This window comes from Epinephelus fuscoguttatus, linkage group LG3, assembly GCF_011397635.1.
Source record: "Epinephelus fuscoguttatus linkage group LG3, E.fuscoguttatus.final_Chr_v1".
NCBI classification, from domain to species: Eukaryota; Metazoa; Chordata; class Actinopteri; order Perciformes; family Serranidae; genus Epinephelus; species Epinephelus fuscoguttatus.
In genome coordinates this window covers 8,795,842-8,808,011 of record NC_064754.1, presented here as the reverse complement: position 1 = coordinate 8,808,011, position 12,170 = coordinate 8,795,842, and the positions used below count along the sequence as shown (strand labels likewise).

At 41.2% G+C, this 12,170-nt stretch overlaps 1 protein-coding gene across 1 annotated transcript; it reads left to right on the top strand.

Moving 5' to 3' along the window:
- The first annotated feature begins 7,141 nt into the window (after nt 1-7,141).
- LOC125886432 (dynein axonemal light chain 4) lies at nt 7,142-12,061 on the top strand. Its single transcript, XM_049572639.1, has 4 exons — nt 7,142-7,223; nt 7,720-7,799; nt 9,393-9,476; nt 10,983-12,061. Exons 2-4 carry the CDS (start codon nt 7,728-7,730, stop codon nt 11,145-11,147), a joined length of 321 nt encoding a protein of 106 aa, XP_049428596.1. The 5' UTR covers nt 7,142-7,223; nt 7,720-7,727; the 3' UTR covers nt 11,148-12,061.
- The last annotated feature ends 109 nt before the right edge of the window (nt 12,062-12,170 follow it).

Sequence of the window (12,170 nt, the reverse complement as noted above, 5' to 3'; positions counted from 1 at the left end):
TGGACGTCATTGTGTGTCGTGTTCAGAGTGACGCAAAAGACACTTTGAAACCCGGTTTGAGCAGCCAGATCATCTAGACTGAGACACGTAGAGGGGGGATTTAGTAGCATCAGGCGGTGAGGACTGCAGATTGCAGATTGCAACCTACTGAAACTTCTCCTGGTTAGAATTCCTTCAATGTTCATTGTTCAAGAAGTTTTTACCGGTAGCCAAATTATCTGCAGAAGTCTCTTCCTCTCAAAAACAAACAAATCTGGTGATTAAAACACAGAATGAAGCAGTTTCTCCAGAGCTGTTTGGCATGTCAAAGATGGGCTGCTGTCCTAGCACCTGCTAATAGATATCCAATGATCTTATTTCAAACAACCCCCCAAATGAGGTTTGGATCTAATTTGCAAAAATTGCATTTCATGTAGTTTTTCAACCTTAGCCAAGTTAGCCAAGTGAGCACCAGATAAGGAGCCCATTTTGGACCCATCACAGTTGCTGCCCAGGTAGCCCTAGCATAACCAATGTGGAGCCCACTTGGGTAGACCTACCTCTGTGGGCAGTTGGCATGGGGTCAATATGGAGCTCATGGGCAATCCCATAGAGGGCCCATTTTTCAGCCCAATTTGTACCCACATGGGCCCCACATACGAATGTTGGCTGGGTGGAGGGTACGTAGAGCACCATATGTTAATGTGTAGGGCCACTGACCAAGCGTTGAGAACGTGTTGGGGTTATTTTGCTGTCCAGACTTTCTGAAATCAATCTGCATAACAGATTTGGTCTGGCTGTGTGAGGCCTTGGTGTTGTTCATCTGTGATACAGCTCCTGAGGATTTAGAGAACATTTACAACCCAAATGTGTGTGTGTATGTGTGTGTGTGTAGTGCAATAGCAGTTCATTTCAAACAGTCGTTTATGGCTAACAAGAATAAATAAATTGGGATGCAGCAAATTTGGCGAATGCATAAAAAATGCCTTTGAGATGATAAATGCACCCTGCACGGTTTTGGCTGCCTGTAGCCGTTCATCAATTACAATATCAATCAATGTACCAGTGGGTGAATGAGCTGGTGAGTCAGTCAGGGAGTCAACAACCACTCAGTCAATTAGATAATCAGACAGTCGGTGAGTCATCGTTGCAGTCAGTGAATATATTTATTTCGCTGTTATGATTCTCTCTGCTGAACTCTGTCACAGCTTGTTAGCGGAGTCACATGGGGTCTTCCTCCCCCTCCCCAACAATCTGCTTCCTCCGCTGCTGAATTATAGATACACCTTAATTACCTCTCTTGGAGGCAAGCAGATATTATGGAAATCCTGATATGACCCACCACCACACTTTCTGTCACACACACACACAGACACAAATACACCAACTCAAATATTAATTTTCACAGCAAATCTTCATCCCTTTCATAATCTTTCTCAACTTTTTCTCATCCCCTGCCGCACAGACGCTCTCAGCGGGTGTCAGTCTTCCTCGTGACTACAGAAACACATTACGAATGTTTTTTTATTCCCTTTGCAACGCGTCGCTTCAATGCTGCAACCTCTCCAGTCGAGCAGTTCTTACACATCCTCCATATCTACATTCTGTGATTTCACTGCTGATCAGTCCTTCACCTCCAACTGATTCTTTCCCAAAGCCTTTTGTCCATCTCCCAACCTTGATTTCCTTCACCAATATGCAGCAGCATTTTCTGTTTTTTTTGTTCAGGGCTCCTATTTACCACGAAATGTTTACAGAATATTCTCCCCTCATGATGAATACTTTCCTCAAGGTCTTTATACCATCACCTCCTCCTCCTCCTCCTCTCTTTCATCCACCTCACGTCACCACTTGGCATCTTTTCACTGCACCTTCTGTCAAAAACACCTCTATCTCCTTCCCTCCATCCTTCTGCTTTGTTTTGACATCCTTATTTCAGCTCATGCCTTCCTGCCCTCTGGCACTTTTCTTTGTGAGTCTCACCTGGGTATTTAATGCTTCCTCTCTCTCACTCTCAGAGTATTTTAAGATGTTTCCCTCTTGATATGAGAGCGAAATCCACATGCGCAGGTTGTTAGAATCACTGTCATTTCTCTTGTTTTAATCGGTAAAAAAGCATATACTTAAAGGCTGAGTGTGTAGGATTTAGGGGGATATATTGGCAGAAATTGAATATAATATAAATATGTTCTCTTCAGTGGAAAATCACCTGAAAATAAGAAAGTTTTTTTTTTTTTTTTTTTTTTTTTACCTTAAAATGAGTTGTTTACATCTACTTGGGGAGCGCTACCCCTTCACAATGAGCGGTAATGTCACATAAACTGCTTTATGTGGTGTTTGTACTGGTTTAAATCACCAGGTTTGTTTGTTTTAGAAGGAAAGAGACCTCTTAGGATAACTTGGCTCTCGGAGTAGAAGAAAGCTGAGCACACATGATCAGGCACTGGGCGAGAGGCCTGTCTGCAACATGCCAAACAGTGTTGAAGAAACACTGATTTGTAATGTTTAACTGTTTTATTCAGTATTCCTACCAGTCTCAATCACTTGGTCTGTTTGTTTTGGAGAGGAAGAGACCTCTGCAGATAATCTGGCTCTCAGTAAAAACCTTCTGAGCAATGAACACTGAAGAAATTCCAACAACATATCCTTCTACAATGGTTTGTACGATATCCTACAAATTTGTGCCCCATTGACAACCCTATGTCCTTAAATGTAATGTTACGTATTTAATGGTAAGTTATGGAGGTTGGGTTGACGCAAGTAAAGTTATTGTGGTTAGGGTTAAGAAAAGAAACATGGTGATGACGTGCCTCAAAATGACTTAAAGTTCACACATTTCGGAACACTGGTCTCCTGGGGAAAGTCCTGTGTTTTGTGACCCATCCAACACCCCAACCTGCCTCCTTATGGGCACTGCCTGGGACCGCTACCATCTTTACTCCCATCAGTGCATTAGCCACACAATGGCAGTCTTCCAAAATGCGTGGGTTATGAATGAATCTGCAGGAAATTCCACTCCTGGTATAAACCTTGTGAGCAATGAACACTAAAAGAACTCCAACAATGTGTCCTCATACAACGGTTCATATGATTTCCTACAAATTAGGACCTCATGGATGATGTCATGTCCTTCATGTAAAGCTATGCAATTAATGGTCAGTTATGAAGGTTGGGTTTAGGCAAGTAAAGGTACTGTGGTTAGGCTTAGGAAAAGAAACATGGTGACAACGTACCTCAAAGTTCACACAATTCCGAAACACTGGTCTCCTGGTGAAAGTCCTGTATTTCGTGACCCATTCAACACCCCAACCTGCCTCCTTACGGGCACTGCCTGGGACCGCTTCTGCTTCCTTCTTTACTCCCATTACTGCATTTGTCACATGATGACAGCTTTCCAAAATAAGTGCATTATGCATGAATTACTGGCTCATCATTATGTGGGCTACGTACTGATTTTGGTGCGTTATATTTCATAGGAAAATGTATGATCAGTGCATGAGAACAGCCTGATTCTAACCAGGAGACGACTCAGCTGGTTGCAATCTGCCATCCTCACTACGAGATGCCACTATGAATCTTACACACTGGACCATGAACGCATAAACCCAATAACTGCAACATCTTTGGTTCAATTGATCAAAAATGTTTTTAAAAGAATACAAAGAATATACTAGACAAAGACATCTTAATAGTACTAGGGGTTAAATCATAACAGCTACTGGGCTCCCATTTCAACAGAGGTCATTAATAATAACAGATAAGAGCCATTCTTAAAAAGAAAAAAACAGCGGTAGATCTATATCTCTTTATGTATACCATTAAAAAATGAAATAACAAAAAGATTCCCTTGGTTGCATAAAGAGGGCAGAAGAGAGAAAGACTGTCATCTGGTAGTTGTTTGTCTGCCTTTCCAAGGACTGATAATCCACTGTAATCCAGTGGAGAGCCATTCTTTCAGAAACCAAATGAATCCTGACGCTCATGGTGATATTTCAAACTGGGTTATTCCAGCAGGCTTGTGAGGCAAAATGCACAACTCAGGTTAACAGACACAACTCTCACACAGAGAATCCATTTCAAGGCTTTGTGGATTATTATGCGTGTGTGTGTGTGTGTGTGTGTGTGTGTGTGTGTGTGTGTGTAGAGCAGGCTGACTATTCTGGGTCAAAACTCTCCACCTGGGGATTCCACCCAGATGTTTCCAGCTGAATGTGGGTCAGATGCAGTAAGATGGCTGATTACAAAGGATAGAAAAAAGGTTTTACTCACACACAGCTTGATGGATGGTGGTGTAATTTTAGAACACACAGACAAATGTTGGTGGAAAGAAACTGAGTACATTTACTCAAGTACTGTATAGATACAATTAGGACATATTTTCACTTCACTTGACTTCATTTTTGTCCTACTTTTTACTTCTATCCACTACAATTCTGAGACAAACATTTGAGACAAATATTGGCACTTCTTCAGAATCAGAATCAGCTTCATGTCTATTCATACAAGATAAGAGATAAGATAAAGCTGTATTTATCCTGAGGGAAATTGCTCTGCTGCAGTTGCAGTAAGAAGTGGGATGAGTGCAAATATAAAAAGTGCAGATTTAACCTGACAGCAATAACTTTAACGTTAAAAAGAAAAGTGCAAATCCAAAATATATGCAATTTATACATCGCCAAAATCAGGTTAATTTTACTCCGGTTTTAAATGTTCAGTGTATCAGATTTAGGCGGATATATTAGCAGAATGTGAAATAATATAATAAGTATGTTTTCTTTTGTGTATAATCACCTGAAAATAAAAACTGCCTTGTTTTTGTTACCTTAGAATGAGCCGTTTACATCTACGTAGGGAGCAGGTACTTGTCTATGGAGACTGCCATGTTGCACCACCATGTTTCTACAGTAACCCAGAATGGACAAACCAAAAACTGACTCTAGATAGGGTCATTCACATTTTGACATTTGCACATCAGCCACTGTGGAAGCCCCTTTGCAGTGAGCAGTGTCGGAAAAACACTGATTTGTTAAAATGTTTTTTCTGTGTTTTTGCCAGTTTAAATCACCGGGTCCGGGTTTTTTTTTTTTGAGAGGAAGAGACCTCTGTAGATAATTCGGCTCCAGGTCAAAACCATCTGAGCATCTGGATTTTAAGTTATCAGAGAAAATGGTGAGCATTCATTAGCAGGTACTAGGATAGCAACCCATCTCTGACATGCCAAACAGCATTGGAGAAACTGCTTTATTTGTTGTTTTGATCACAAGGTTTGTTTGCTTTGGACGGGATGAGACCTCAGCAGATAATTTGGCTCCCGGTAAAAACTTCTTAAACAATAAACACTGAAGGAATTCTAACCAGGAGAAGTTTTAGCTGGCTGCAATCTGCAATTCTCACCACTTGATGCCACCAAATCCTCCTAAATCTTACACACTGGACCTTTAAGTTGCTCTTGATGCATTTGCACACAGTTTAAGAACCGTTTCCATGAAAGATAGAAATAGACATCCAGCTAAAAGCAAGGGCAACAATCCTGACATATATTATTATATATTATTTACATTATAACAAGCATGACGATTTTGTCAACACATACAAGTCAAACTCTTGATGTAAACTGTTAACAGTAGTGTTAAAAGAGCACTGCAATGAACACTTAATGTTGTAACCAGTCGTTGCAACCAAGGTCTGCAGAAGACCATCTCTGAACGAACAACACATTGAAGCTTGAAGCAGATGGGCTACAGCAGCAGAAAACCACACCAGGTGCCACTCCTGTCAGCTAAGAACAGGAAACTGAGGCTACAATTCACACAGCCTTGTATCAACGATTCAGGCTGGTGGTGGTGACATGGTGTGGGGGATACTTTCTTGGCACACTTTTGACCCCTTAGGACCAATTGATCATGGTTTAAACACCACAGCCTACCTGAGTATTGTTGCTGACCATGTCCATCCCTTTATGACCACAGAGTACTGTGATGGAAAATTCTGGTATTTGGTATTGCTATGATGTATGATGTGTGTTTAACCCTACTGTGACAGCATTGAGAGACACCAAGGTTACGAGCCAGGGAAGCTCAGACACCAAGTGTCCTTGTTAGTCTCAAGAGATGTTGTCTCTTAGGAATGTCAAGGCGCCACATATTTTGACTGTTGATGTGCATGTGTTATGGGAACTATAAAGATACCAGGGCTAGAGGACTTACTAGCCACTCACTCACTGACTGACTGTTCATGCGGTTGTATGTGTGAGTGACTCCATTCATGAATTCTTATTTAAACTCAAGAAAGACAGTCGATGTGTGAAGACTTTTTCTTTAAACTGTTCATTAAATAGTTGTTTTGCCACCACTGTACCCATCTTCTGATGGCTACTTCCAGCAGGATAACGCACCATATCACAAAGCTCAAATCATCTCAAACTGGTTTCTTGAACATGACAATGAGTTCACTGTACTGCAATGGCCTCCACAGTCACCAGATCTCAATCCCAATAGAGCACCTTGGAACGGGAGATTCACATCATGGATGTACAGTAAAGCTGACAAATCTGCAGCAACTGTGTGATGCTATCATGGCAATATGGACCAGAATCTCTGAGGGATGTTTCCAGCACCTTGTTGAATCTGTGCCACCAAGAATTAAGGCAGTTCTGAAAGCAAAAGGGGTCCAACCCAGTACTCGCAGGGTGTACCTTAAAAAGTAACTGGTGAGTGTATGTATACATGTCTATATAAAGTGTATGGAGCATGTCTAGATTTATATTTCTGACAGTAATGGAGATATGAAGCCTACATGTAGCTAATTTAAAATGTGAAGGTACAAAAACTACACAGACTAAAGATTTTATACACAAATCATTATAAAATCTACTGCATTATTGTAGATTAGAATTATATTAGAAGCAGTTAAAACCAGCTTCACCTCGATCAACAGCAATATATACATAATATAACAATACAATAATATATATAATAAAATGATAAAAGTAAGAGTACTTTTGTTGCCATCTTTGTTGTTACTAATGCATTAATGATAGATAGATAGATAGATAGATAGATAGATGTGGGGCAGCCTTCAGCTACTGTTGACTCTCAGTTGATTGACAGACTCTGAGCCAATAGCAATGAAGCTTGGCTGTAGTAGGCGGGGCTTCCCCTACACGGACATCCGTTGTTTAAAATGTCTCCTTAACAACCGAACTGGGAGTCAAACAGCAGAAGTTTTCTGTGGAGAAACGCCTCGTAAGTAACTCAAACGTAGTTATTCATTCACCTTTATGTCGCTCTGCATTTAGTTACTGTCGACAACACACTGTAACTCGTAATATTACGACGGGGGATTTAAATTTTCCGGGGTAGAAAACATCAGCCGGTAGCATCAGCTGTTTGCTATCAAACATGCTAAGCTAATTAGCTAGCTAGTAAAAACTGTTACGCTCATTACGGTTACTAAGTTGAGCAACCCGGGTGCCGTTTTACAAACAAACCATTATCTGTTAATACCAACTAACGGGCAAACCGTCTATCTTGGTGTAAACTATGATGACATACTTGTTGTAGCTAGCTAGCAGTGGCTAAGTGGTTTTAGCAAGTTCACCTCGTCCCCAGCTGGGTCATGTTACAGAGTGTTCTCAGCTACAGCTCTGTAATACTGGACTGTCGGTGTTTATGCTTTTCTGTCACCCCTTCTAACTGGCAGGCTTGTTGTTTTAACATGTACATAATGTCCTTTATGCAGGAGTCGGAATGGCTGGGACTGGCGAGGGGAAGAAAGAGGAGGCCGACTACAAGAGACTGCACAGCTTCCCTCTCATCAGGGTAAGAAAGAAGCAGGACAGTGCCTCTGGGTACAAGACAAGAACATCTAAATGCTGCTGAGGGTGACCCATGCTGCAGTGACAACATCAAAATGTGATTTTGATGTTGACTATTGCATTTGCACATGAACTTGTATGTGTTTGGGCAAGTGTCACTAAGTGTCTGTGTCACTTTTACGTAACTGTTGGGCTGTTTGGAGATTTAAGAAAACTTCACAGTGACACATACTGCTACACTGTGTGTCGACTTAGTCACAGAAACACATACAAGTTCATGTGCAAATGCAATAGTGACTAATCTGTAGTTTAAATTCATGAGATTGATCATAGTTAAAGCTATGGGTTTGATCACAGACAGACACACAAGTGATTCTTTGAATGTATCCTCACGTATTAAGATTTAAGATCCATAGAAGCTTATTTTATTTTACCGTTGACTTCTCCCTCTCCTGTAAATAAACAACAAAACACACTGTACACATACTGTATGCCGATTCAGAAGACTGACCTAGTGTGGTATTTAAAAGTGTACATATTATGCAGACAACAGATGACACACAACATAAAAATCTCTGGCTTAAATGGATCCAACATTAGGTATTATGTACTTGAACATCAGCAAAACCAAGCAGAAGTGTGTGACTGTAAGCACCTTTGCTACTCTTTCCACTATTGTGTCTGCTGCACATTTGGTTAGTCACATCATGCTTTGGATGACAGCGTAGGTCTTTAAACCACGCTGATAATCACATACCATTTTTTTACACTTTGTCATGAGGGTTGCGTTATGCTCAAACAAAACTTGCTCGTTCGGAGCGTTGCCGGAGGGAAAAGGTGCGTGTCTTAAAGAGGGAAGGAGATGTGAAACAATTTAAATATGGTGATGACGGCGTGCGTTTTTAGACTGCCGTCTTTGGAAAGCATTTAGTGTTGTCATCAGCCCTTGACATGAAAAGTGATTTAAATGGTTTGGCGAAGAATGAAAATGGTCAGGCTAATTGTTGCTTTCAGAAGGTACAGAAATTGTGATGTTGGAAAGCTGTCGGGGGCAGGTGGTTACTGAGGCGACAGCATTTGACCATCCTACAAGCAGTTCTGTAGAGGTATACCGACAGCTTAACAGTCAAGATGAAAGACCCATCTTAATGGTGACACACACCTACGCTGTCATGACAAGCATTGTCATGTGGTGACTCACGCCAACTGGTCAAGACACGCCACTGTCCTGTTTCACAGCATCAACATGCATCAGAAAGGCAGCCGTTAATCACCTTTGCCTCCTGAAGGAGAACATTAAGCTACTGTATGACACGTACGTGATATGAAACTTAAAGTCAGGCCCTAGTCTGTATGGTGCATTGCATGCTGCAGTTATCAAGTGACGCAACGCAGCTTATGTTTGTTACACTTCACACTTGTGATTGCAGCATACAGAAAACTTTTTGCCTTTATACTGTTCTTTTAGACAAAGAAATATCTTAAGTCAGAATGTTTGATACTTGTTTGTCTGTAGATCACTCACATATTGTATGTCAGAGAACAGACAGATTCAGACGGGAAAGTGCAGACACTTAACATTTGTTTTTTTCTGTAGCATACAGATATGCCAGAGGAAATGAGGGTTGAGACAATGGAGCTTTGTGTTACAGCCTGCGAAAAGTTTGCCACCAACAATGAGGTAAGTGTATATTGTCAGGAATGAATACTTACCATGCTGTTTCTATAGCTAATAGCTTCTGTGAGGTAATTTAATCACATACTTCACTTAATGGATGTATTGTATCTGTATTTATTGTGGAACAGGACAGGCAGGCGGGACATATAATTCCATGGCCTTGATTAGCGCCATATAATGTTGGGAGGAATTTGATTTGATGTGGAAAAGTGGCCGTGTTATATCAGACATAGAAAGACTAAGCTTGCCTGGTTAAATAAAGGTTAAATATAAAAATATAAAAAAAAATATAAAAATGTACACCGACTAGATAGCAGTATCCCTCTGGGAGAGAGGTGGAGCCCATCCTATACTCCGTGTAGTAGCTGAAGCAGTCCACTTTAAAATGCCTTGGGCATAATCTGGAGTTTCACAGTTAGCACTTTCCTCAAAGTGAATTAATTCAAGCCAGAGGGTCATTAACCGTAATATTTTGGGAAAACTGAACAGGGTTTGTGGTGGCGAACAGCTGAAGACATGCTGTTGCTCCTGAGCTGACTCATAACAAATCTTTGTTCTATGTGGTGAAAGGTTGCAGACTGATTGATTGAGGGGGATGTCATGATATTATTGGTGAAGCTTTTTGATTTAAAGATGTGAAGAAATGTATTCTCTTGGTATATATTGTTGAATATGTGTAAAATATGACAGAGGGCGTGATCTAAAAGGGTTAGAGAGGCTTTTTCCATTTCATCTCGACTTCAATGTCCACTTCAGACCAAAGATTCACGAAGAGACCAGTTAAAAGAAGCCACTACTCACAGCGCCCTGTTCTAAAATGTTCTAAAAACCTGCCGGTTCACACCAATGCAACTAGATGAGATGGTGTATCATCTCTATGCAACAACTCTCTGTACTTCTGTTCTTATTTCCAGCTTTTCAGGCTGATTTTGTGTCTGACTATAACTTGTACCTTCTGGAAATATGAATGAGGATAGTGAGATACTGGCTACAGTTACATTTGTAGTATTGATGAAATGGACTGTATTCATAATAAATACAGCAAAATAATATTAATAACCAGCACCAGTTAATTAGTCATTGAGAATGTGTGTGTGTGTGACCCACTGTCCGATACCTGCAGACAGTGAGGATGGAGACAGGGCTTGGCGGGGGTTTGGGCTACCTGTCACAGCAAGAGAACGCGTCGTCTGCAGCCATTTTGACATGACCAGCAGACTTCACTACAAGCTGATCACTGTAGAAACAAGTGACATGCTTTACGTTCTAAAACCAGCTGCCGGCGATTTGACCAGCTGAGTTGCAGGTGACACCATCAGCCAGCTTGAGTCGAGCTCAGACTGGCCAGTTCACTCACTGCAACTTGTCTCAGCAATGGTTTCGTCTCGTCGCAAATCTTTGGTCTGACCTGGGCTTGAGATTATAAGATGTAATTCCCCGTATTAAGTTTATATTCTTCATTGATTTATATTAATTTTTTGATCTTTTGTTTCTTGCTCTGTTTTCCAGAGCGCAGCGAAGATGATCAAAGAGTCCATGGACAAGAAATTCGGCAGCTCGTGGCACGTGGTGATTGGTGAGGGCTTCGGCTTTGAGGTCACGCATGAAGTAAAGAACCTGCTCTACATGTTCTTCGGAGGGAGTCTGGCCGTGTGCGTGTGGAAGTGTTCGTAGCACCTCCTCACCGTCCCTCCTCCCCCTCTGACATGGTCACTGGGCTGGGACTGAACACCAGCTACCAGCCAGACGCTGGTTACATTTGTGTTGCGGCAGGTCAGTTTGTCCACACTACCAGCCACTGTGGCAGATAATAAACCGTCATTTGGAGATGTCGTCCACTTTCGAAATGTAGTTGGCAGGGAAAACAGTTGAAAGGGAATCTTGAGTGCGGCAGTCACTTTGGCTGAAAGGCGTAAAAATAGCTTTCTGCCTTGTCTGTCACTTTTCATTTTCTTTTTTTTTTCCCCAACCCTCCATCCTTCTCTGAAGCTGTATCCATGGTTCTGAACATTTGTGAGCGTGCACGTGCTAGTAAGTTCAACTTTTACAAACTACAGCCAGCCAGGGTCTCCAAAGTCCTTTATCCTCATTCCTCTTCAGGGAGCGCGTGTGTGCGTGAGTGAGTTTATATGTTTGTGTGTGCGGGACACACACATCATTTTTTGATATAGCATTTCATTGTCACCTTCCTCAGCAGTTTCTACAACAGACAAACTGTCCACACCATCTTTAACTTTCTCTATCTCTTCCTCTCCAACCGCACTAGTCTTTCAATAAAATTTGTAATATTTTTTATGTGTACATATTTTGATGCGACTTGAAGAACTTCTTTTTAAAGACCAGTGTCATCTTCTTACAACTGAAGGCTCTGAATCTCCCGAGCCGAGCAACACTAAACCCGATCCACCTTTTCTCCCTGTAAAGGTGTTTGTAATAATCCCTGATGATATCACTCAGCTGGGTGATATTAGCAATGTGATTGTTTTCATGTTGATGCCAGTTTTAATGATCCAACGCAATGGACCATTTTGTGTGAATTGACCTGATTGTACAATAAACTCGGAAATGTGGTGAAATAGGAACTTAAACTGTCGCCTTTTGTTTCTCACAACATTCGCCAGTGGTTGAAGAGTTACAGACATTCATTTTAGGTTAAATGTATCATAAACAAATTAATTTTTTATGATCACAGCAGGA

Coding starts and splice junctions, on each gene's coding strand:
- LOC125886432 (XM_049572639.1), top strand. CDS start 7,728: ATGGCTGGGACTGGCGAGGGGAAGAAAGAGGAGGCCGACTACAAGAGA. Junction 7,800..9,392: donor ACAGCTTCCCTCTCATCAGG/GTAAGAAAGAAG, acceptor TTTTTTCTGTAG/CATACAGATATGCCAGAGGA. Junction 9,477..10,982: donor AGTTTGCCACCAACAATGAG/GTAAGTGTATAT, acceptor TCTGTTTTCCAG/AGCGCAGCGAAGATGATCAA.